We start from the raw sequence: 26,800 nt of genomic DNA, 5'->3' as shown, positions 1-26,800 counted from the left end.
AAAATTAGAGCACATAAAAATGTAAAGCAAATATTGACAAATATGAGGGGAAAAGTAGATAGCAATACCATAATAATAGAGATTTTCAAGACCCCACTTTCATCACTGGGTCATTCAGACAAGAAATCAATAAGAACATTAAGCTTGAACTATATGTTAGACCAAATGGACCCAACAGACATACACAGAACATTCCATCTAAGAGCAGCAGAATATACATTGCCAAGTGCATATCGAATGTTCTCCAGAATAAATTATATGTTAGGCACAAAACAAGTCTTAACAAATTTAAGAAGATTGAAGTCACATCAGATATTTGTTCAGACCACAGTTATATGAAACCAGAAATAAATCACAGGAAGAAAACTAATCTAAAACTAAAAATAAGTCTATATAGCAAAGGAAACATCAACAAAATGAAAAGGCAAGCCATTTTTCTAAGGGGTTAATATCCAAAATGTATAAAGAACTCATAACAACTTAATAGCAAAACCAAATAACCTAATTTCAAAAATGGGTGAAGGATCTGAACAGACTTTTTTTTCCAAATGAGATATATAAATGGCCACTGGTCTATGAACAGCTGCTGCACATCACTAATCATCAGGGATGTGCATATCAAAACCGCAGTGAGATACCGCCTCACACCTGTTAGGACGACTGATACCAAAATCGAAAGTAAGTGTGGGTGAGGATGTGGAAAAAAGAGAGTCCTTGTGGATTGTTGGCGGGAGTATAAATTAGTACAGCCATTATGGAAAACAGTATGGAGTTTCCTTGAAAAATTAAAAATAAAGCTATTGTATGACCCAGAAATCTCACTTCTGGGTCATATCCAAAGGAAATAAGATCACTATGTTGAAAAGATATCTCTACTCCTATGCTTATTGCAACATTATTCATAGTATCCAAGGTGTGGAGACAATCCACATGTCCATCAGTGGATTAATGGATTTAAAAAATTATATATATGTGTGTTTGTGTATGTGTGTATAAATGGTATCCAGCCTTAAAAAAGAATGAAGTCCTGCCATTTGCAATAACATGGATAGACCTAGAGGACGTTATGCGAAGTGAGTTAAGTCAGAGACAGATAAATATTGCATGATCTCATTTATATGTGAAATCTAAAAAACTTGCAATTATAGTAACAAAGAATAGAATGGTGGTGACTAGTGTCTGGTGAGTGGGAGGAATGGGGAGATGTTTGTCAAGGGGTTTACACCTACACTTTCAGTTATAAGATGAATAAGTTCTGAAGACCTAATGTACAGCATACCGACTATAGTATATGTATAGTATACTTGAAATCTACTGATTATATCGCAAGTGTTTTTCTAACATACAGAAAAGGGTTAAGTATGTGAAGTGATAGATATGTTAATTAACTTGATCATGGTTTTCATTTCATAATGTATGCATATACCAAACCATGTTGTACATCTTAAACACGTGACAAAATAACGCTGTACACCTTGAATATATACACGTTTTAGAAGAAAGGGGTAGCACTTGGATTTGAATCCAGGTCTCTGGTTTTATGCCAAGTGAGTTCCCAAATGTCTTTAAATCCATAAATTTTGTCCACTCCACAGCACCGGTCCTGTTGAGCCCACCCCAGGCTGACTTGAGTGGACTCTGGGTCTGTGCAGGAAACAGCAGGAAGTAGAGATTTCTCCTGGGTGCTGAGGCTGGCTTAGGCTCATCTAGGGTACAGGATGTGTGTTGCTCTCCTTCAGAAATCTGTTGCTCAGATATGAGATTCTACCTCTTTCTGCTTTTTAATCTATTAAAGTTGATTGTATTATTTTATATAGTCTCAAAAGAATTAAATGAGATGTTATATGTGAAAGTTTGTTCATTCATTCATCCCACAGGTGTTTATTAAGGGCCTATTCTATGTTCCAGGCTCCATTTCAGATATTAAGAATTGTATCAGACATGCGCTAGGCAGAAAACAGAATACACCCCCAAATAATTTAAATAAAGAGATTTTAATGAAGCAATCACTTATAGAAGAATATTGGGACTCAGGGAACATGGGGCCTCCAATAACAACAGCAAGAAGCCATTATCATCATTAGGGATGAAGGGACAAGGAGAGGAAGTAGAATAGACTCAGTCTGGAAGGTTTCATCTATACTTGGGCAGGAGAGCCGTGTAATTGAAGCAGTAGTTGTCGAGGAACTAACTACCTCCAAGGTCTTGGCACTGAAGCACGGTGGGCACTAGAAAGAAGCACCATTGCCCTCCAGTCTCCTGCTTGGGCCTCATTTTGGCCCAGTGAGCAAAAGAGCCCAATAGAACTGTCCACAGAGTTCAGTCTTCTGGGGCTCAGAGCAGGGCAGTGAAGAATGGGGTGGGGGCAGGCGGGTGCCAGAAGAGAATAACTCTCTTAGGAATCTCCGGTAAACAAAACAGCCCACGTCTCTGCTCAAGGCCAGGTTCTACTAGTGTTTTGTAAATGGCAAAGTATTACACATGAATTGGCTAAATCATGGATAATTGTAGTAATTAAATTGATAGCACCCCTTACTCTGGTTTCTGTCAAACACCCAAACTTAGAGTGGACTGCCAGCCAGCTTGAGGTGCTCAAGAGCAACTCAGACAACCCAGGTTGTCAGTAAAGTTGCGTAATTGTATTTAGAGAGCAGAGCAGGGGCCATTCCAGGGCATGTTAACATTAATGCTTTGTGGATGGCTGTGGCCATTCTGGGCCCAGATTCAAGCCTGGCTTCACAATGGAGCAATAAAAAAAAGGGCAGCCGTGTCCATACAGCCAGATGGGATTCAAAATACAGGATAGGAGAAACCAAGAATGAAAAACACCCAAGGAGGCAGACGTTAATGAGGTCCCAGCCTAATTACGCAAGCCCAGCTCTCAGTGTCCCGCATTAGGCAACACTAAATTACAGGCACCCGTTCAAACCACGGCGGCTGATAATGTGTCTCTGCTCATTAGAAGGTCAGACCTCAGAGAGGGTTGAAGAGAGGGAGCCAGCAAGCATAAGTAACACAAGAACTTGAGGAGAGGCACTGAAGACTCTCAGAAATTACCCGCCCCCGTACCCGCTCTAGCTTTAGTGTTTCCAGGGAGAATGTCTGGGGCAAGACGGAGATGTGTGGGCCTGGCCCAGAGGAGAAGTTACTTTACAGAGTCTTAGAGGTCCCGAGTTAGAAGAGTCCCTTAGAGTTTTCTGTGTGTCCTCATTTTACAGATGGGCAAGTTGTGCCCCAGGGGTCAGGGAGGAGGATGTCTTGTCTAAATCATCCTTTTGTGTCAGGATCAGCTCTCCATCCTGAACCTCTGTCCTGAGAATTCTCAGACATCTCACCAAAGAATATTATAAAATCATGTTTATTTCACACATAATTGCTCAAAGTCTTCTGAGCTTCCTGAACTTGAAGTTTCAAATTCCGGATATTCATTCATGCAACAAATATTTATTGAGCAAATTTAGAGTGCCAGGTACCCTCCAGCAAATTACAATGAGCCCAGTTTCTGCTCTCCCTTCTTGGTGCCTGTGTCTGTTTGGAAAAGTGTTTCCTTTAATTCTCTTTCCTTTAATTCTCTTAAGTGGCTACACACTCACTGAGCTTTCCTCCTTTCCTTTCTTTCACGCATTGAAGATGTGCCAGGCACAGAGGATACAATAGTGGACAAAACAGACAATAGTTTTTGTGGAGCTGAGATTTAAGCTACAGAAACTGAAAACAAATTAGACAACAAATATGCAGTCTAATGGCAGGTTGTGAGCAAAGGCTGAAGCCAAAGAAGAGTTCAAAGGTGATTGGTATTTGAGGTGAGTCATCAGGCGAGGCTTCGTGCAGGAGGAGACCTGCATAGAATAAATAATGTGAGCAGAGTGAGCCATGTGGACTTGGGAGAGGCAGTACCCTCTCTCTCTCTTGACCCTGAATGGATGTGCACACAGGTGAGGGGCAGCTTTGGGGCCAGAAGAGGCCAAGGAGGAAGGCAGAGACCGCCCCCCAACCTGGTTTACTCATGTGCCTTTCTCTGCCTTCTTCTGCAAAGTTGAATTTGGCACCCCTCCTCTTTGCAAAAAAGCATCGAGGACTTGCCCAGGTAGGTGGCTTCACAGCCAAAAGTCCCCTTACCTGGGCAAAGCAGGCCGCCTGGAGTGGGTCCCAGCTCTCCCTGCTGCAAGCTGGGAGGCCTTGAGTTAGTGTTTCCACCTCCCCAGCTCTTGGTTTCCCCATCTGTGAAGTGAGAAATACCCTTAGTTCCGAGAGTTAAACACATGAGTGGGTAGGACCGTGTCTGTACCTTTCAGGGACAATCTTTGTACCTGCTCTTCCTTTCTCCTAAAGCACTCCACAAATGTCACTATATCACACACTCTTACTTCCTTTGAAGTGTCTGATCAGATGCCACCTCCTCAGAGAGACCTTGCCAGACCATGCCATTCCCACAGTCGAAGCTCAACTATGTAGTCTTTTCCTTCAAGCAGTTGTCACTGCCTGAAACTGTGGATAGGTAAATAAATAGATGGATGATATATAGATGATTGATAGCTTAATAGATTAGATATATTAATACAACATATTAATGTAATATTATTATATAATATAAACTATTATATACCAATTGTATGCTTTATGCAATTAGTTTGTGCATACATGTGCATGTGCTAAATCTCTTCAGTTGTGTCCAAGTGTTTGCAACCCCATGGACTGTAGACCTCTAGGCTCCTCTGTCCATGGGATTCCCCAGGCAGGAATACTGGAGTGGGCTGCCATGCCTTCTTCCAGGGGATCTTCCTGACCCAGGGATCAAACCCACATGTCTTATGTCTCCTGCATTGGCAGGCGGGTACTTTACCACTAGTGCCACCTGGGAAGCACATTAATAATGTTAATGTTATAATTATTATAATGTGTATCATATTAATACAATCTATCAGTATTTTTTATTGATTATATTACAAATATAGATAGAGTATGCTATTATGTAATTTATTTTATTGTGTTGTTTTCTAGAAGAGAAAACCCTGTAGGCAGGGACTTTGTTTTGCTTCCCCTGTATTCCCAGCCCCTAGAACTGTGCCTGTCGCATATCAGTTTCTCAGTAACTATTTGTTCAGTGAATGAAGGAATGAAACAGCCCTTAACTAACAGCTCCGTGTTCTTGCCTTTACTGCTCATCCCTTACTGTGATCACTTCAGGAGATTAGTAATTGCTATTTACTTCTCGTGCCTCCCACTAACTAGACCTTGAGGATCAGGTTAAGGACTGTTTTTATAAGTGGTACCCCCAGCGCCTGGCACAATGCCAAAATCTTTGCTGAAGGCATTCAAGACTGACCGACTCTTCGAATGAATAAGAATCCCACAACTTTGCAAAATAAAAAGCTCACCAGTGAGAGGACTCCAGCCAGCTTGCACCAGGCATGGACTTGCTGACCAGCACACCGCCCACCGCGTTCTCTCCCCAGGAGGGGATGGGGTCTGGGAGGCCAGAGACAATGAGGCATTGAGGGTCCCGGCGGAGCAGCCTTGGAGGGGGAAGGCCCGGTCTATCTCATCGTCCAGGGCCTTTGCCCTCAGCACTGCAGGAGAAAGCAGAATCCCTGGGGACTTGCAGAGGTGGGGCGTGGGAACGGGAAGAAAGCAGCACAAGAGAGAGACAGTGAGAGCCTGTAAAGAAATGCCAGGCTCCGCTGCCCATGCATCTCCAGCCAACAGGCCAGCTGCGGATCTGCCAACTCCCCCAGGAGAGGGAGCGGTGCACTGATGGGGAAAAACAGTGTGGCTCCTGCTTCCCAGGATCATAGAACTGGGGACGAGAGACCTGGGAGGCCCTCGGAGAGCCCCTGCCCTCCCCACACGCACCTTCCTTCCCACTTGCTGCTGCCGCTCCCAGGAATGGCTCCAGTGCTGAGTCCACTCCGCCCTCCCGGGCACCTGCTCCCAGCCTGACACCATCTGGGTGGGGAGAAATTGCCCAGTGTTCACTTCACCCTTTTGATTTGGGCATTCTGTTTTGCATTCAGAAGCAATCACCTTTTACTAACAAGCTGCTGGGTACCAGGGAACTTCTCGGTGGCAGGTAATTTGATCCCCCTTTTTAATGAAGGGATACTTTCTGAGAAGGGTAGGGCCTAGGTCTATGGTCACACAGCGAATGAGCAGGAGTGTGGGGTTCAGACTCCCATGTCTTCACATCACACTACCCTTCCATCTGCGTGGCAGAACTTGATACCAGAAGCAACACTAGCATTGGTGCTAGGTGGCCCTGGCTTTGAATCTACGTTCCCCACTTACTGTTTGTATGACTGCCCAAGTAACCTCACTTCCTGACTCCCACATTCTGCAACTGTAAAATGGAAGTATTGCCTACTTTGAGGGCCAAATGGGAAAGTCTGCTAATGCCTGAAACATTGGGTGCTCTGCTGGTATTCAGCCTGCCCCTTCCTCGCCCTCCCACCCCACGACTCATCCTGCACACTCTTCCTTTCCTGACTCCCAGGGTGAGTCTGGCAGAGGGGAAGGAGGAGACTGTCTAGGATCCCTTCCTCACCCAGACAGCATGGAGGAGCAATCCATTTACAGTTTGCTAAATGTCAGACTCTGTCTCTTCATTTAAGCATGTCTGTCTGCTTCCTGAGGGCTAATTGACCTAGCAGTTCAGTAACTTTCAGCCTTTCCCATGAAGGAGAATAATTTAAGACTCCTCTCCCCACTCCAGCTTATTTATTAAAACACAGATGCTTGTGCCCCGTTACCAGAAAGTCTCTTTCCTGGGTGTGGCCCGAGAATCTGTTGTCAAGCTCTACCTACAAGGTTTCAAGACCAGGAGTCCAAGGACTCTGCTTTAAAATCCATTGTACAGCTAGCCTGTGAAGAAGAGCTGCAAGCAGACAACTAACATGGAATGATCCTTTGATATTAATCTGTATGGTTTTAAAATAAATGTGGAAATTTTAGAACAGTCATATAAAAAAAATTGAACTTGTGTAGAGAAGTTACAGGTTCAAAGTCTAGCTCTACTGGTTACTGACTATGGGGCTATAGAATAGTAATTGCTTCCTTTCTGAGTGTGTTTCCTCATTTGTGTTTGAGGTGGTATTTCTGACTTCATAGAACAGTAGATAGAATCAAAAGAGGCAATGGGTTTGAGCATGCTTGCTAAATTATGAAGTAGAGCGTACACATTAGATGTTAGGCTAAGATGAACAGTTTTTCTGGGACATGTCTTCATTTTGCTAATAAAGAGCTTTTCTATGCTGTTAAGCCTATTTGGGGGCATTCTGGACAATATCTCTTTACCTTCTGCAGTGTTTGTCTTGATGGCAGTGAAGTTTCTAACAAGGAAGTCAGTCCTGGACAATCAACCCTTCATTGAACGAGGGAGCGGCAGAGAGAAAGCAGGCAGCACCATGCCCAATGGGTATGGGGTCTCCAGACCCCTGAGTTGCTCCTGATGGTGATGATGGGTGTGTAACTTTTTCTCATGTCAGCACTTTTTATTCCCTATCACCATTCCTGCTTCCCTGGTGTCTCAGACAGTAAAGAATCTGCCTGCAATGCAGGAGACCCAGGTTGCATCCCTAGGTCAGGAAAATCCCCTGGAGAAGGGATAGGGTACCCACTCCAGTATTCTTGCCTGGAGATTTCTGTAGACAGAGGAGTCTGGCGGGCTACAGTCCATGGGGTCACAAAGAGTTGGACACTACTGAGTGACTCACACACACACACACACACACACACACATTCACACACACACACACACCACCATTCTTACCTTAGACCAATCGCCTCATTCCCTTACCTGGATTTCTGCAGTACCCTTCTCCCTAGCCTCCCTGCCTCTGTCTCAATTATCAGTAGCTGTGTAACAAACTGCCCCCAAACCTGATGGCTTAAAACCTCAGTCGTTTTATTTGCTTGAGGCCTGTGGGTCAGGAATCTGGGTCGGGCAGGGACGGGCAGTTCTGTGCCTGCCCTCTGGCTTGGCTGGGCTGGACAGTCCTGTCACCTTCATATGTCTCTGGTGCCTCGATGCTCGTCCACCTGTTCTCTCTTTCTCCCCGTGGCTATTGCACTTCCTCAAAGCAGTGTCGTCTCAGGATGTCAGACTTCTCATATAGCAGCTGCTTTACAGAAGGACAAGTTACAAGAGGATAGAAGGTGTAAATATTAATATCTGAAGAGGTCAGAGTTAGAAGCTCCATAGCCTCACTTCTGCCACATGCTAGTGGTCAGAGACAGGGCCAGGGGCAATTAGAGTTAATGAGACCCCACCAGTTGATGAAAGGAGCAGCAGAGAATTTGAGGACACTTTAATTCACCATGGCCCCATTCAATCCATTCTCCACACAGAAGCCAGAGTGATTCTTCTGAAATTAAATCAGATGCCAAGCCCATGAGTTCTTCGCATCTCTCTTAGAGTGGAGTTCACAGTCGTGGTTATGCTCGGTAGGCCCCTGTAGTCTAGACTTCCTCTGTCTCCCCCTTCCTTCCCATCAACCACACCAATCCTCTTTTGTGCCATTCTCTAAACAGGTCATGTGTATTCTCCCCGCCTGAGGGCCTTTGCACCTGCTATTCTCAGCCCGGGAAGGGCTTCCCAGGTGGCGCTAGTGGTAAAGAACCCATCTGCCAATGCCAGAGATATAAGAGATGCAGGTTCAATCCCTGGGTCAGGAAAATCACCTGGAGGAGAACACGGCAACCCACTCCAGTATTCTTGGCCTGGAGAATCCCATGGACAGAGGACCCTGGTGGCCCTGAAGAATCCTATGGACAGAGGAGCCTGATGGTCTATGGGGTCGCAAAGAGTCGGACACAACTGAAGAGGTTTTCTCCCAGATATAAACATGGCTCACTCCTCACGACTTTTGGCTTTGCTCAGATGCCACCACTTCCTTCTCTGACCATCCTATCTGAAATAACCTCCCTTGTGGATCTCTAAGCCACTCCCTGCTTTATATTTTAATGAACAGCAGTCAGCACTACTGCTGTGTCTGTCTGTGGTCCCTGCCTATAAGCTGTTTGAGGGGAGGGATCTTGTCTATTTTGCCAGTCACTGCATCCCTACTGGCTAGCGTGGTGACTAGCACCATTTTGTTTGAATAACTGATTCTTACATCTTGCCATTTGTTTTATTTTCTGCATTTGTACCTATCCTCCCACCCAGACTGGGAGGTCCTTGAGGGCAGAGGTCATGTTTTCGTCGTTGCCGGTCTCTAGCATGGTCTTTGATAACTGTGGGTTGGGTGCCAGGTTTGACCCCCACCCCCATTTGAAACCCCAGCCTTGCTCTTTTAGAAGTTTCTACTGTCCTTCTTTATTCTGAAACATACATTGATTAAAAACTGTATGGCCTGTTACTATTCCTATATTACAGATAAAGAAATTGAGTCACAGAGTGACTAAACAACTTGCCTGAGGTCACATGGAAAGTGGAGGAGCCAGGATTTAAATCTAGGAAGGCTAATTCAGAACTCATGGCTGTAAGGGCTCTACCATACTGCTTCCCCCATGATTGGGTCCTTGGTCACAGCTAATCTGTTTTATGTCATTTCATGACAGTTCTATGCTTACACAACCTACTTCCGCAATTAACTTGGGTTTGTATCTTTTTAATTTTTTTAATTGATTACTTTTTTTTTGTTTGTGACATGTGGCATGCAGGATCTTAGTTCCTCAACCAAGGATTGAACTTGTGTCCCCTGAAATGGAAGTGCAGAGTCCGATTCACTGGACTGCTAGGGAAATCCCCCTTCATTTTATTTTAAACCAGCTCTGTCACTTACATTGGGCAAGCTGATGGGCCTTTCTGTGCCTCAGTTTGCCCAGATACAACAGAGATAATAGTATGTCCTAGTGAGAAGCACTAATTCATAAAAGGCCTTATAATAGGACCTGCGATGTAGTTAGTTTGGTAAACTGTGAGTTTGGGTAAACTCCGGGAGTTGGTGATGGGCAGGGAGGCCTGGCGTCCTGCGGTCCATGGGGTCACGAAGAGTCGAACACAACTGAGCGACTGAACTGAACTGAACTGATGTAGTTGGTAGTCAATAAATCTTAGCTGTTACTGTAATTTATTTCCCCCAAAGCATGAAACACAGCTTTAGCCCTGGGCCATACATTCTTATAAATACTTTTGCCCCTGGCAGTAGACACTGAGACTTTTTTACCTGCTATGGAACACCATCAGAGGATACCCACTGTCCCCCCACAAAGAGCTTTGCGTCCTGACACTGTCTTCCCAGCGTCGAGCTCATTGTTTCACATCCTGCCAGAGTGAACCCAACACATGTGCTGTACCTTGTGTTGCTTTATATTCTTGTCCCTGTACCACAGACGGAGAAACTGGAGCTCTCACAGCTTATGTAACTTGTCCCCAGGGAACCCAGCAAGACAACAGAAAAACCCAGCTCTGTGGTCTCCCCTGCTGGCTTCCAGTCTATGCTCTATACCACAGCCAGACTGAGTTTTTTTCTCTTTTATGTATTTTTGAATTAATTGACTTTATATTTTTAGAGAGATTTTAGCTTCACAGCAGAATTGAAAGTACATGGAATTCCCGTATACCCCGTCCTCCCCACCACAAGTCTCCCCCATTATCCACGTCCACCACCAGAGTGGGACGTTTATTACAACTGACAAGGCTACACTGAAATATCATTATCACCCAAAGCCCATAGTTTACGCTAGTGTTCATTCTTGGTGTCATACGTTCTGTGGGTTTTGATGAATATATAACATATATCCACCATTATAGCATCATACTAGACAGTTTCACTGCCCTAATAATCCCCAGTGCTCTGTTTATTCATCCTCTCTCCTCCCTAACCCCTGGCAACTAATCTTTTTTTTTCTGTCTCTATGGTTTTGCCTTTTCTAGCGTGTCATAAAGTTGGAATCATACAGCATATACTCTTTTTAGAGTGAGCTTCTTAAAACACTGATTTGACCGTGTTGCTTCATCAGTTAAAACCCTTCAATATGTTCCTTGTACTCTTAGACCAAAATCTTGACTGTAGCTGTTGTGGTCTGTCCCTGCCCACCCTGCTAGCCTCCTCCTGCTCTCTCTGCATCAGCCTTGTCAATTCTTGCACAATTCTTCAACCTTCACCTATTCTTTCCCATCACAGGTTTTCACATATTCTGTTCCCTCTGCTTGGAAAGTTCTTTCCTCCCCATTTCACCTAGAAAACTCCTGCTCGCCCTTCAGATAGAAGTGGCACTCAGGGAAACAACCCAACCCTCCCCCATCATATTTACTGTGGCTGGTTCTCAGCAGGCTGGGAGTCAGTCTTCATTGAATAAGTGCAGGCACTATGCATATAGCTATTTAAAGCCCTTACTGTGTCTCAGGTACCATATTGGGCACTTTGCATTTATTACAGATAATTCTTATATCCTCCTTGCATGGTCAGTACATAAGTTATATTTTAGGGATGGGAAATTGGGGCTCAGAGAGGTTCAGTATCTTACCCAAAGTCTTACTGTGCATGAGGGGTGGAGTTGCCATTTGTACCAGCTCTGTCTGAATTTAAGGCCAGATTTTTACAACCATGCCACGCCCTCTTATTTCTCTTAATGCTGGAGCCAGTGTTTGGGCCTCTGTTGGTGGCAGCATACTGGGGCTTTCTGGGTGGGTGGGTGGCTATTCATTTCCAGGGATCAGGGGTCAGGGGAGAGGTTGGTGCCATTTAATAATGTGCAGCGGCAGCTCTGCAGTGGGCAGTCAGAGCATTTGTTCACCATATGATGCTCTGGCTCCCATTCAGCTACCCGGAGAGAGCCATACAGCCATCTTTTATTGCCGCCCTCTGTTCTGAGAAAGAAGGAAGCACAAAGAGATAAAGTGACTGTGTGGCTTGCATTTGCTTTGCGCGATCAGACAGAGCTTCCTGACTGCGCGGCCCCCTTGCTCCTTCGCCTCACCCAGAGCTTTCAGGGCAGGGCTGAGACTAGTCTTTATTTTTCTCATCCAGCCAAATTCAGTCTCTCCCTGAGCTGCTCTCCACCCAAAGCTGAGGCAGGGGAAGAGTGAGGGTCATTGTGTAAGCTTGTACAGCTTGTGAATTGCTCAAAGGCCTATCTGGTGCCCTCCAAGTGAGGGCTAAAAGTTAGCCAGTTCTCCGCTCTTCTTATGCTCTAGCTTGGGGCTGCCTATGTCCTTTCTCTAATAAAGACCATAAGTTAGCCCAGGGCTCTGGCAACCAAACGCCTTTTTTCTGCTTGGAATATGCATTCAGTAGGGTGTTCAGACTCTAACCTTACTGACACCAGAACTCCTGCAAGCATAAATTACTGTAGCCACCTTTAAATATACTTCCTTGTAGGCTCAGAAGTCCTTAAGCAAATTACTAGGAACAGGACCCTTACTTGTAGGGTCAAGAACCCTAGAGTTTTGGCTGAGTGTTAAGACCACAGGCTGCACAGCTGAGCAGACGTGGATTCAGGTCTTCCTTCCATCACCTATTGTGTGACCTAGGGGCACTCTCTTCACCTCTCTGAGCCTCAGTTCCTTTCATCTGTGAAACAGAGTGGTGCTTATAAAAATTAGATGTAACAATTTATTTAGTTGTGAGAAAAGTGGCTAACATAGGTTGCTTACTATGTACCTGGCACTGTTCTAAGCATTTTGTGGAGATTAATTGCTTTAATACTCAGAACAATCTATTTCCCATATGAAGAATCTGAGGCACAGAAAGATTAATGGACTTGCCCAAGGTCACACAGCTGCTAAATTGGTGAAGCTGGGATTTGAATCAGGGCTCTGAATCAGGAGTCTCTATTGACTCTCAAAGTAAATAAGGGTAGAAGTCCAGTCCAGCCCTAGCACAAAGGAAGTGCTCAATAAATAAAAGCCATTACCATTAAGACCCTGACCCTGGGGAAGATTGAGAGCAGGAGGAGACGGGGACGACAGAGGATGAGGTGATTGGATGGCATCACCGACTTGATGGACATGAGTTTGAGCAAGCTCCTAGGGATGGTGACAGACAGGGAAGCCTGGCGTGCCGCCGTCCATGGGGTCATAAAGAGTTAGACACGACTTAGTGACTTAACAACAATAACAATTACTGTTATTAGCAGTAGCAGCTGAAGCTGCCAGAATCAGAAGCTGCCAGTGCTTGAAGTTTTTATAGATCATCTATCATGGCATATGGTTCTCAAACCCACAGAGGTCCCTCCTGATCTCTTTCAGATTATTAGCAAGGCTTATTAGCAGGCAGGATTCCAGCTCCCCCTTTTTCCACTTCTGCCATCTTTATACAGAAGAATCAATCCCACTTTCATCTATTTCTATATTAAAATTCAAAGTAAAATTTTGTTTGAAAAAGAATTCTGCTGCCAGGCAAGAGTTTTAAAATGTGGCTGAGTCTAATCCATTTATCTTTAAATAAAAGTGCCACAGAAAGGGCAAGTACCTTGCTCAAAGACACACAGTGAGTGAGCTGGAGAGCTTGCCAGGGCAGAGCTCTTTCCTGCTTCCCAGAGTAGTGGCTTTTTGCTAAGCCTCGTTCAAGGTCTTGTTTTTTCCCCTCAAGTGCCAACTGGGAGAATATATTTTGTTCACATTTCCCAGACCCCCCTCATTCCACTGCGCTTTCTCCCGGTCTCCGAGCACACCACTTGTGTCTGCATCTGACCTGCGTGCACCCCCTCATGCAAAATGCTGACAGGTGCCTCCAGTCCCAGGCAGATGAACCCCAGCACCACCCTGCTTCACAGAGGCGAGCCGGGCAGGCTGGCCTTACACTGCTGGCTCCACCTCTCACTGTGCTGGTCAGACCTGAGCTCAGGGAGGAGGGAGAGCTGACCGATTCCTAGTGTTAATGGGGTACATTTGAGAAATGCTAAACCAACAGTGTTTGGAAATTCAGGCCAGCAGCCAGGCCTAGAGCCGGCCAAGTTTCAGTTGGGGTGGGAGGGGATGGTTACTCTGAGGCGGAATTAGTGTCTTTTAAAAGCTGGATGAAGACATTGTTTATTCAAGACCCTGGGAGCACAAAGATAAAACATGCATAATAGATTCGGGGTCTTTCGGCAGACAGCTCTTCTAAACTGTCTCCATCATCATCATAAAAGAATCAGGCCCATCCTCTGAGGCCTATTGTGTGGTGGGGCAGCTCTGCAGGAGTCCTCTCCCTGCAGTAAACTGTATGGCACTGATTAGGAAGCTTGCGGTTGGTTCAGAGAGGTGCAGAAACTTGCTCAGGGTCACCTGAATGATGGAGAAGCAGCCAGAATTTAACCAGCGTTCTCGAACTTAGAGATCATTCTTTTGATTAAGACTAGGTCTTAAGGCTTTAGGACCCTGATCTCTAGGGTCAAGGGCAAAGCAGTTTAGCCTGGGTTTGAGACGAACTCTTAGATGGAGGGTTTAGATGGAGACCATTGAGATACTCTAAATTGGGATGGGCAGCATACTGGGATTAAGACATCCTCAAAACACTCTAAACCTTCAAATTAATTTAGGCTTATAGGACAGGTTATCATGGCAAGGAGACCCCTAAAGTCTTGTAATAAGTGCAACAGAAAGACTGGACATTCCCAGGTGGGGTCGACCTAATTGTTTCTCTAGACTTGACTGGCCTTACCACAGTATGATATGCTCATACTACTCACTCACTGAATATTAATGGAGTACCTTCCCTGGCCAGGCGGGAGGCATTGGCACCTATGGCAGTACAGGGTGTATACAGCCACGCAGAGCTGGAAAGTTATGCTTTATCAGAGACACATAGGGACAGAACTTCAGGTGGCTAGATATTTTCAGGAACTGATTTCGTGATCCCAATCCTTGCATCTCTTCATATCTAGAAAAGCACTAAATCCCTCGAGCACACACTGCCTCACTCCCCACCCTGAATTCCCCTCAGAGGGTGTTGAAGGTCGGCAGCTGCAGCAGCACAGGGTTCAATCTCTGCAGAGGCTGATGGCAAATGCCCTTACTGTTGTAGTTGAGTTCAGTTCAGTTTAATCCCTCAGTCGTGTTCGACTCTTTGCGACCCCATGAATCGTAGCACGCCAGGCCTCTCTGTCCATCACCAACTCCTGGAGTTCACTCAGACTCAAGTCCATCGAGTCGGTGATGCCATCCAGCCATCTCATCCTCTGTCGTCCCCTTCTCCTCCTGCCCCCAATCCCTCCCAGCATCAGAGTCTTTTCCAATGAGTCAACTCTTCACATGAGGTGGCCAAAGTACTGGAGTTTCAGCTTTAGCATCATTCCTTCCAAAGAACACCCAGGGCTGATCTCCTTTAGGATGGACTGGTTGGATCTCCTTGCAGTCCAAGGGACTCTCAAGAGTCTTCTCCAACACCACAGTTCAAAAGCATCAATTCTTCGGCGCTCAGCCTTCTTCACAGTCCAACTCTCACATCCATACATGACTACTGGAAAAACCATAGCCTTGACCTTTGTTGGCAAAGTTGTTGTTCAGTCGCTGGCAAATCCTCTTGGCAAGTGCCAATTTGTGGTTGACATTTCCCTTCTAACTGTGGGCATACCTTCACACTCTGCACGCTCATGATGATCTCAGGGTATTCCACAGTGGATAAGGGCAGGGAACAGCACACTTTTTCTGTAAAGGACCAAGTATCAAATTTTTTCAGCTTTGCAGCCCATTTGGTCTCAATTCCCACTACTCAGCTCTGTTTGTGGCATGAAAGTGGACATTTGCAATACATAAATGAATGAGTGTAAGTGTGTACTGATAAAATCTTACTTACAAAAATGGGTGGTAGGCTGGATTTAGCCAGATTTGGCCTGTGGGTTGTAGTTTGCTAACCCATTTTTAGCAGGAAAAAAAAAAAAACCCACATCCAACCACAGAGGATGAGATGGTTGGATGGCATCATCAACTTGACGGACATGAGTTTGAGCAAGCTCCAGGAGTTTGTGATGGACGCAGAAGCCTGGCGTGCTGCAGTCTATGGGGTCACAAAGAATCAGACACGACTGAGCGACTAAACTGACTGAACTGAACCTCTTTTTAAGGGTGTGGCCTCTGGAATGTGGCTGCCTGGGTTCAAATACTGGCTCTGCCCTTTGCTGGCTATGTTGACCTTGGACAAATTATGAAACTTCTCTGTGCTTTAGGGTTACCATTACAAAATTGGGATGATAATCATCCTTCCATTAATAAGGAGGTTATGAGGAATAAAATAATATTTGTAAGGCACTTACATAACAGTGTCTGGCATGTTGACAGCATGCATAATCATTAGCTACCCATAGGGAGAGCAGTGGGTGTGGAAGAGCAATGATATTAATACCTGCCCTGTGGGACCTTAGGGGCTTCCCTGGTGGCTCAGACGGTAAAGAATCTGTCTGCAATGCAGGAAAACCTGGATTCAATACCTGGGTTGGGAAGATCCCTGGAGAACGGAATGGCAACCCACTCCAGTATTCTTGCCTGGAGAATCCCATGGACAGAGGAGTCTGGTGGGCTGCAGTCCATGGGGCTGCAGAGTCGGATACAACTGAGTGACTAACACACACATACAGGGTGTTTAGAAGAGTATGGTACACTTCTTGAACACTCAGTAGTTAGTAACCTCTGTATTATTTTGCTCCTGGCATTATGAGTCACTGATGGGCAAAATGGCAGAAATGAGTAGGGCATCTAAGGAAGAACTAGCTAGAACTGTTTCAGTAAAGTGGCATTTTCTCTTCTTAAACCTTACTGAGCATCAGAACTCTCTGGCGAGCTTGTCTAACATGTGGATTCCTGTTTCCCAGGATTTGGATTCATTACGTTTTTGCCTCCCAAATCCTCTTTTCCAGCTTGCCAGGTGAGTGTGATGCAGGGGTCCCAGGAGCACGTGTTGAGAAACAGCAGATCTTTGGTTTCCAGGGAACAGCGTCTCTCAGGCCTTGCAGCTTCCTGAGAACAAGCAGATCAGCCACTTCCTGTCTCCTTTCCTCCCTCTGTGTCCCTTGAGGAGGCTCTGCTTCCAGATGGGGTCAGTTAGTTTCAGCTGCCGCCAGACCTTTCCCCGGGGCCTCCAGCTGTGCAAACCTTCAGCCCTCTTGTCTCAGGGACTTCCTAGCTTGTGTATTGAGGGCTCTGCTACACCCTTCAGCTGAATGTGGGACTCTTCTGCAGAGGACGCCTTGAAAACCGAGGTGTTCCCAGGAGATCTGGTTCTGTGGTTCTTGATTGTCGAAGGCCAGGATGCCCTTAGAGGTATAACCAGCACCATTCCTTCAAGGGCAGCTGGAAGCTGGGGAGAGAGATGTGCCTGAGATGAGGGCAGAGGCGCAAGGGGAGGATTGCAGGCTCTATAGTATACAGATCATGGGGCCTTAGAGATTCAATATCCATGGACCGCTTGGATCCTGGCAGAGCTCTTGTGAGAGCTAAATGCAGTAAGGAGGCAGAGCACCTAGCTGGTATTGGCACGCTGTCAGAGTGTACCTGTGTTTACAGACAAGAAGGATGTGAGGTGGGTTGGGGGAGACCAGGAGATCTCCCCTGCCTGCTCACCCCTCTTCTACCACTTGTACTGTGTATGGCCCACCCTCTAGGATGTTTCTTGGTTTTGCAGGTATGGTTCTCATCCTTCCAGCTAGATTGTAGGCTCAATGAAGTCTCAAGCTAGAACAATACTGTGTATGGGTGCCACTCACCTAAAGTATATTGACCACCACCTTTGTGGAAAGCAACTCATCTGAAAGCTTCCTACACAACATGAGAGACAGCCCAGATGTTAGCCGCGTCGAAGAAACTGCCCATTATTCATCCAAGTGCTTGGTAAAATCCAAAGACCCTACAGCCATAAGGAGGTTTGTTTGCTTGTTTGGAATGGGGTAGAAAAAACTACGAGCTGTAGAGGAGAATGTCTTTAAAACCCAAGGTCTGGTTTTTCTTTGTGTATATAAGGTGGACTGATTGTAGTGGGGAAACAAACTAGATGGCCTAATGCAAAAGAAGCCCATTCCTCACATTCAGTGAGTTACTTAGGAGGCCAGCCGGGCCCCTTCCGTCATGTGGCTCCATCATCCCTGTGTCTTCAGGATCCTCTGCAGGCATTTGCATCTGCTAACTGACAAGAAGGGAAAAAAAAAGTGGAGGACTGCTGTGAGGATTTTTGTGGGCCAGGCCTAGCAAAGCCATACGTCATTATTACCAGTGTTTCGTTTATTCCATTGGCCAGAACTCAGTCACGTCGCTGCGTCCAGACACAAGGCCTGCAGGGAAATATAGCCCAGCTGGGTACCCAAGTGAGCAAGCTTGGGAACAAGTTTGACCAAGTATCTGGCCTCTGCTACACTTCGTAATCTTGAACAGGTCTCTTCTGTTACCCATCTTTAAATGCAGGAAATGAGGCCTGTTTGTGTCATATAATTGTGCTAAAGATCAAGAGATCATAGCTGTTAGAGGACTCAGAAGAAGGGAATACAGGTGAGCTGCTACTGTTACTATCTTCGCTGCCTCCTGAATGTCTGGCCCAGGGCCAAGTCCTTAGTAGGTGTAAAACAAAACATTGTGCAGGTGATGGTCTTCCTCCCAGCCTCCTGAACGCACTCTTTGCCTGATCTAGCTGGCGTTTGGTTCACACACACATCTTTTCAACAGCTCATCCTTTGCAATCAGTCATTGCCGATGGCCCTGCCAGCTGTGAACTGGAACACAGGAAGGGTTTTATCTGAAGCCAGGGACATCCTGAAAGGATGAGGCCTCCCTTCTTGGGTCCCTGGAAGGCTGCCCATTGCACCTCACATTCTTTTCTGCCTAGAGGCCAATGGTAACCATGCTCATTGATGGGTTGCTGTGGCCAGCTCTGGAAGCTGCTGCTAATGCATGGAGCTCGTGGCATGTGTCCTGGAGATCTTGTTTATTCCTAACCCTTCCAAGAGCCCCTGTGTTGCTCAAAAGGAGGAGGAAATGGCCTCAGATACTGTCAGAAATTGATCCCTAGTGGTGTGCCCAGCTTACCATACCATATTCAAATGGACATTATGAATGTTTAAGACAAGAGTCACTCCTCAGACAGTAACAATACTAACAGCTTATACTTAGGTGATGTTTGCTGTGTGCTAGGCACATTAACTCATTTAGTCTTCACATTAACCCTATGAGACAGGCAGAATTATTATCCCAGTTTTATAGTGAAGAACACTGAGACACAAAACATTCACCAGTCTTCCCCATGATCCATCACAGGAACATTCCTTAGTTAAAGCACAGACTCTGTAGTTCACGATAGCCCCTGCCACTCCTTAATGCCACCCAGATGTAGAGGTTGAGTGTCAGTTGCCACTTTGCTGCACTTGAAGAACAGTAGAGACTTGTGTTGCTTAAGACTGGATGCTGGATCCAGATTGCCAAAGTCCTAGCTCTATCACGTTTTAGCTATGCAAGCCTGGGCAAGTTCTTAATGACTCTAAACGTCATCTGTAACATTCATCTAAAATCATTGGCTTTTTTGCCTCCAAAGGCTAAATTTAGTCCAGGCTACTGGTTTGTAGCCTCTGATTGGAGCATATTCAGATGTGTTGTATTTGCCAGTAGAAGTGAACATGATCCTACAACAGATTCCAACAGATGTGGAGATTGGAGCTCGGAAAGAGGAAGTAACTTCTCCATAGTAGATAAGGGTACCAGATCTTCTGTTCAAAGCTGGGCCTGTAAATCTGCCCACCAGCTGTGTCATCCTCTTCTTTGCATGTCTTGTAAAAGCTTCTATTCCCAGAACCTGGTGTGAATGCTTTGGAATGAACAGCTCTAATGCTTATTAGCAGAGTGACCTACATAAGGTACTTCCTGAGCCTTAATCTTTTCATCCAAAAAATGGGCTAGTAACTACTTTCCGTAAGGTTGTGATTTGCAGATATTGACCAATGTTGCATGAAAAACCTGTTTTACCACCTCGCCCCCAGAAAATATCACTGGCATGGCCAACTCCCAACCATCTTGTTGACTCTGTATTAACACTCAATCGGGTTTAGAAGCCCTCACTGGCTATGTTCCCCCCTCAACTTGGCCTAGCCTGGGATTTGGGGACTGCAGGGAGTACACTCATCATATTGTTTTTCAAATGCGCTCTGTCCTTGCTTATCTCCCAGAACTACCCTGGACTCAAGGGTTGCATGTGTCTTGCTCAAAAGTTTATCTCAAGCACTAAGCCCTATGCCCCATGCAAAATAAATGTATGTTGGGAACAGCAACAACTGGGGTAGGCCGGGGTGGGCCAATGGAATGTGCCATCATTCCCTTACCATTGGCAAGGAATTTAGAGCAGAGTTGGAGAGCTGCCAGCTCCCTTGTCATCTGTCCCGACTAAGCTGTGCAGACTCCCAGTTCTTCCAGGGATCTCTAGACACCTCTTCAGAGGCAGGCTACATATTCTCTGGCTCTGGCCATTGCTCTAGTAGAGCGTACTGTCTAATAGGGAGGTCAACACGTGATTTAAAATGTAATGGTATGATTATGCAAAAAGCTGACTCATTAGAAAAGACCCTGATGCTAGGAAAGATAGAAGGCAGGAGGAGAAGGGGATGACAGAGGACAAGATGGTTGGATGGCATCACCGACTCAATGGACATGAGTTTGAGCAAGCTCCGGGAGATCTTAAAGGACAGGGAAGCCTGCTGTGCTGTAGTCCATGGGGTCGCAAAGAATCGGACACAACTGAGCGACTGAACAACAACATGGAAAGGACTGGTTGCTTAACAAATGCTGTCCCCATTCAAATGTGTAGGGCATGAATTTTGTTTTGTTCACTGTATATGCCTTAGAAGAGTGCCTGGCACGTAGTAGACAGTCAATAACTAGTCATTGAATGAACAAATTACCATGACATTGACACTGGTTTTTAAAGAATGAATGGAATGTTATGAGGAAATATGCCTAGAGATTTGGCAGTGACCAGGATGAAAGAGAGATGATCTTCTTTGATGATCTTCATCAAAGAAAGATGAAGGAAGATTTGCTCAGAACAAGGATCCATGAGATGGTCCTGGACTGAATGGCAGCTTAAGATTCTTTTTATTTCATTTCCCCCCTCTCTTGACTCAAGTCCGTCTTCATGTGTTGGTCTCTCGGTTTTCATTGGAAAGTTCTATTGGAGAAAGAGCCAGAAGGGCACACTCTCTCAGAATGTTTTAGCTGGAAAAGGCCTCAGAAGTTGTCCTATTCTCCCCTCCTCATTTTACCCATAAAGGGACTAAGGCTTAATAGGGGAGTTAACTTGTCCAAGGTCTCAGACTGGTTAGTGTCAGGGCCAGGACAGGAAGCCAGGTTTTTCAACTCCAGGCCTGTGTTCTTTCCATTATATGAGGACTTTCCAAGCCATTTCAGTTTACTTATTTATTTTTGTTTTAAGCAGCAGAATCCTGTTTTTTCCAAACAGAAGCTTATATGGATAAACTCAGAGCTGCCCTGGATAAAGCCACATGAAGGGCCAGTGGTGGGTCCATAATCTCCATCATAGACTAGCTCTTCCCTTCTTATACATACGCTCTTTCTTTGATGGAGACAGTTAACATTTTCTCAGTCTTGTGAAAGTGCATATAAATGCCTCAATTCCCTAACTCCACACTTGCTTACAAAAAGATTTTTTTCTCCTAAGTCTGTTTGTGAAACCATTGCACTGTGTATGATGCTCTTAGCACAATGCCTGGCACACAGTAAGTGCTCAATAAATGTTCATGTATGTCATTTTATCGTGTATTTGGCTCAGTCAGTAGAAAGCAGAGAAGTAGGGAGGGGAGCTGCTGCTTGTGGGCCACCTATTATGTGCTGCACACAGAACTAAATGCTTAACCATAATTTACCTCATTGATCTTCCTAACTAGGTCAATATCACTGTCTCCATTTTATAGCTGAGGACACTCAGAGAGGTCAGCTACTTGCCTGTGGTCACACAGATAGTAAGGACTAAGCTGGGATACTGGTCCAGGTTGCTTGACAGCCCATATCCCTCCCTCTCAGACACACACATACAGAAAGCAAATTCAGTATTCTTTCATTTCATCCAGTCCTGACAACAGTACCATTCCTTCATTCATTGACTCTTTTGAGCACCTACTATGTGCTAGGTACTCTACTAAACCCTGCTGCAAGCATATGCTGTGTAGACAGGTGGACAAACACTGGGTGTGTAGTTACAAGAGTGATGAGTATTACCAAAGGGAGAAAAGAGAGTGACTCTGGACATGTTACTATCCCCATCCTATGAATGAGGAAATAGGCCCTTGCAGGTTCAAGACTTACTTAAAAATCACGGGGTAAATAATAAAAATAGCTGAAATTCATTGTGCGCTCACTACACACCTGGCATTTTTCATGAATTCAAATTCTCTTAATTCTATGAAGTAAGTACTGTAATTCTCTTGATTTCCCAAAAGGAACCAAAGTCATAGAGCATGAAAGTAACTGGCCTTAGTTTACAGGGCTTGAAAGTGGCTGGTTCAGGATTTGAGCCCAGAGAGGCTGGCTCCAGACCCTGTGTTCTCAGCCCATTTGAATCTGCGTGTAACTGGCTTCCCTGCTGCTATTTCTGCAAGAGGGGAGAGGTGGAAGCAGGTTCCCCATCCCTGCCCTTCAAGGCATCCTGTGAAACCTCTATGTATAAACTGGATTTGTCATGATTGAGAGCTCTGTTTTAGGAAGGCCAGGATCCCTGTCCTGGGCAGAAATGACCCTAAAGCAGCATCCTGCAGTGCAGCCTGGCTCAGGAAGAAGTGCCTCCTTGAATCAATGGTGCTTCCCAAGCCTCAGATCTCAGACAGTTAGAGGGAGTTTCATGCTTCAGGAATCTAGGGCCTCTGAGGAGAAGAAGGCAAGGTTCTGACTTCTGTCTCAAAGAGGCTGGAGCCAGGTCCTGGGGCTCACATTCCTCAGGGGCCCGGGTGCTCTGTGGGTGGGCAGGTGGCTTGTCAGGGTAGGGTCAGGAGTACTTCCTTCACAACCTCCCCAGCTTCAGAGATGGGTGTTTATAGAGAACCCAGAGAGGCAGAAAGAGTTCTCCGAGGGGCAGTTCCCACAGCCAAAGAAGCTGGAGAGAAGTGTGTTAAATGGGCCCATCGGAGGAATATGGGGCTCTTTCCAGGGACCTGGGGTGGAGGTAGGACACCACTGGAGAATTTATGATCTCTGAGTCTTCACATGGGGATAATCTCATGCACTTAAAAAAAAAAAAAAAAACTGTTTTAGAAAAGTTAGAGAGAGACCGTGTTCCCTTGCATCATCTCGTGTGAACCTCACAATAAGCCTGTGGCCTCTCATCTGTAAAATGAGAATTATGCTCATTATTTAATGAGATGAGGAGCAAAACGGGGTCAGGTTCAGAGCAAATTTTATGTAGTATTTGCCTCTTTTTCACAAAGTTGTGTGAATTCATAAAAATGATTTAGAAACTTAAAAAAAAAACAGCTATGCAGTATTATCTTTTGCTATATTACTGGGCTTCCTTGGTGGCTCGGACAGTAAAGAATCTGCCTGCAATATGAGAGACTCAGGTTCAATCCCTGGGTCAGGGAGATCCCCTTGAAAAGGGAATGGCTACCCGCTCCAGTATTCTTGCCTGGAGAATCCCATGGACAGAGGAGCCTGGTGGGCTACAGCCATGAGGTTGCAAAGAGTCGGACACGACTGAGTGACTGACATTTTCACTTTCATGTTAGTACAATTAATTCAAATCCTGGAGTGATCCCAAAATACTGTGCTTCATTCTTTGACATATTATTATGGTTTTGTCATCCACTAATTTATGTAAATCTTCCTTGAAGGCAGCTCTTAACCTCCTATCTCTTGTGACAAGAAGGTACTCAGTTTACTTAAGTATGAAAGAAAAATTTTTCCTTTTTTCAATCATGAATGTGCATCTTTAAAGTTTGAGTCATATTCAAATGTGTATATTTCTTGATATTCAAGCTAGACTCTAAACTCCCAAGAGCTGACCAATGTCTAATTTTTAGCTATGAATAATGTTCATTGAGCATTTTTCTACATGCCAGATAATGTTCTAAGTGCCTTACATGGATTAATTCATATGATCTTTCTAGCAACTCTTATCAAACATATTGTTAGGATCTCTACTTTAAAAACAAGGAAGCTGACACATGGAGTGGCTAAGAAATGTTTGTGTGTATGTGAATGGTGAATCTGGGCTTCTGAGCCAAGTGATCTGGCCCCAGAGTCCTCGCTCTCAGGCACTAACTCTGCTGCCTGTCCTGGAGCCCCAAGCTCAGAGCCTTGCAGCCAGGAGGCACTGGGACATGCCTGTGAGTTTCACTTAAGGTCATTCCCTTCTCTGTTCTTTTTCTCATTGTGTCACCTGGGGAAATGAGGCTTAGAGATGTGAGATAATTGGGTGGGTCAGGAATGTTTTCACTGCAGGTAACTGAAAACTTGACATGTAGCAGCGCAGGCAGTAAAGACACTTCTTTTTCTCACATAATAAGGGTCTAGATGTAGGTGTTCCAGATGGAGAGAGTAAGAGAAGTTGCTGTCAAGGATTCAGGCTCTTCTTGTCTTTCTGTCACTTGTCCTTAAAATGTTGGCATTTTGTTCTCAGGTTCAATACCCCAGTGTCTGGGTTCTCCAGAGAAACAGAACCAATAGGAGGAATCCATAAATATTGAGATTCCCCTGTAAAAGGGATTGACTATCCAGTCCAGTATTCTTGCCTGGAGAATTCTGTGGACAGAGGCGGGCTAGAGTCCATGGGGTTGCAAAGAGTCAGACACGACTGAGCGGCTAACAATTTCAAATATAATATATTTCATTTTATAATACGTACAACATATTACAAATATTGTATATATAAATATATATTGTATATAAATACATATATATACACTTACATATAAAACAAGGAATTGGCTTACATGATTATGAAATCTGGGAAGTCCAAGATCTGCAGTCATCAAGCTGGAGACCCAGGAAAGCTGACAGTATAGTTCCACCTTGATTCAAAGACTGGAAAAGTAGAAAAACTTATGGTGTAAATTCCAGCCTAAATTCAGGTCCCAAAGCAGGAAAAGATTGATGTCCCAACTCAAAGAGTCAGGCTGAGGAAGAGCAGCTTACTTCTGTTTTTCAAAGTTGAGCAAGGGCTTCATTTAGTCAAATCTGCTTTATATTCAAAATCTTAGCTCCAAGGAAGTCAGGGAAAGAAGTTCCCAGCATTCCACCCTCCACAGGACAGGAAGACACACACACTTAGAAGAGGCTGGATTTCAAGTGGTATTAGCTTCCTTTCATCCCAGGAAGTACAAAGAAGCTTTAATACATCTTACTCCAGTTGGGAGGAAGAGCCAGGAAAGTTAAAACACCTCCTGGCTACCACCACAGTTACCTTGTGGGAAAAAGCCTCCTCAGAGACATAAAAAATTTGGAGAAAATACTGAAAATATGGCAAAGGATTACTACCTCATATATAACTAGTTCTTATAAATCAACAAAGATGAATATCCCAATATAAGTAAACATATACATCTTCTTCACTAAAAAGAAGAAATGACCTGTGGACACTAGGTGAAAAGATGCTAAATTTCAATAATTACCAAAGAAAACATGGAAGAAACCAGGAGACTTTTTTTTAGAATCAGAAAGATTTAAAATATTGACTTCATGTTGTGAAGGGTAGAGGAGATTGACCTTCTAATACACTATTGATAAAAGCCAAAATTAATATAAGTTTTCTAGTGTGCATGCCAAGTTGCTTCAGTCATGTGTGACTCTTTGTGACCCTATGGAATGTAGCCCACCAGGCTCCTCTGTCCATGGGATTCTCCAGGGAAAAATATTGGAGTGGGTTGCCATGCCCTCCTCCACGGGATCTTCCCGACCCAAGGATTGAACCCGAATTCTCCCGTGGCTCCTGCATTGAAGGTAAATTCTTAACCACTGAATCACCAGGGACACAAGTTTTCTAGAGGACAGTATAATTTTAAATGTTTATAGTCTTTGACCCTCTAAGTTCCCTACTAAAGGCTTTAGGTAAGGAAAAAGTTTAAAAATTCAAAAAGATAGACATTCTTCCCAGGACTGAATGTAATCATTTTTAAAAATCTAGATAGGCACCAAGATAATATGTAATCAATAAAAAGGTCTACTTATTTACATTTTAGCCAAAAAAGATCCCTGTGGAACAGTAATTGAAAAGACTATAGGATGGCATGGATGTATAATTTCCATTTTATTTAGAAATATATGTATTTACATATTGAAAATATGGAAGGAAACTATTGGAATATAAATATTATCTCTGAACCTTAGGACTACTGCATACTTTTACCCTGTTCTTTATATGTTGCTGTGATGTTTGGTATCTTCTTTATTTAAAAAAGCACATGTCATATTGATTAACAGAAAAATCCCTATAAAACTTCTTTCTCCTTTGATGGGGGTAGAGATTTCGCCCTTAGAAACTTGCTGGACACAGTCACTGCCCTTACCCTTCTTCAGAGACTTTAGAAAATCAAGCTTTCAAGACCCCCTATAGCAAGGGTGTTTAGTACCCAGGAATGGATCTTGGGGTGAAGGTGAGAAAGTTGAGGTGATGCTGGAGGAGCAGTGAGGAGGGAGATGTGCTAATTTTAGCATTGCTGATAGAGAGTTGTTCCAGGTTTCCTATAATGTCCCCTCGCACATGCTTAGCTCTCTTTTCCAGCTCCCCGCCCCCCAGTGACTGCAGGGCTAACGAAATGCTTCAGATCTCTGCTGCTTTAAATAGAGGCGTTTGGCACCCTTTTAGATGGCAGGTCTGGCAGGGCTAGGCTCTCAGCACTCACCCTAGTTAAAAGCTCTGCAATGAAGCTACTTGGATGCCAGCTTTCCATTCAACCTCAGTATCTC

General features: G+C 44.8%; 2 protein-coding genes across 5 annotated transcripts in view; one reads left to right on the top strand and one right to left on the bottom strand.

Annotated features, from left to right (window-relative positions):
* The window catches only part of LOC147372399 (uncharacterized), a 33,444-nt gene extending 24,172 nt beyond the window's left edge, over positions 1-9,272 (bottom strand). The window contains exons 1-2 of one of the 2 annotated variants that reach the window (XM_086401194.1): positions 5,379-9,272; positions 4,120-4,221 (exon numbers count right to left, since the gene is read on the bottom strand). In XM_086401194.1, the coding sequence (XP_086257320.1) occupies positions 4,120-4,221; positions 5,379-5,946 (670 nt within the window). In that variant the 5' untranslated portion in view covers positions 5,947-9,272. The remainder of the gene's footprint in view (positions 1-4,119; positions 4,222-5,378) is intronic. The other variant, XM_086401195.1, reaches the window with a different exon arrangement.
* The window catches only part of SYN3 (synapsin III), a 496,131-nt gene that overhangs the window by 97,170 nt on the left and 372,161 nt on the right, over positions 1-26,800 (top strand). The window lies entirely within an intron of this gene.

The sequence above is a fragment of the Bos grunniens genome, chromosome 5 (assembly GCF_055505025.1).
Source record: "Bos grunniens cultivar Pamir isolate PY7600 chromosome 5, Bosgru_T2T1.0, whole genome shotgun sequence".
Lineage (NCBI taxonomy): Eukaryota > Metazoa > Chordata > Mammalia > Artiodactyla > Bovidae > Bos > Bos grunniens.
This window is presented reverse-complemented; position numbering and strand designations above follow the sequence as displayed.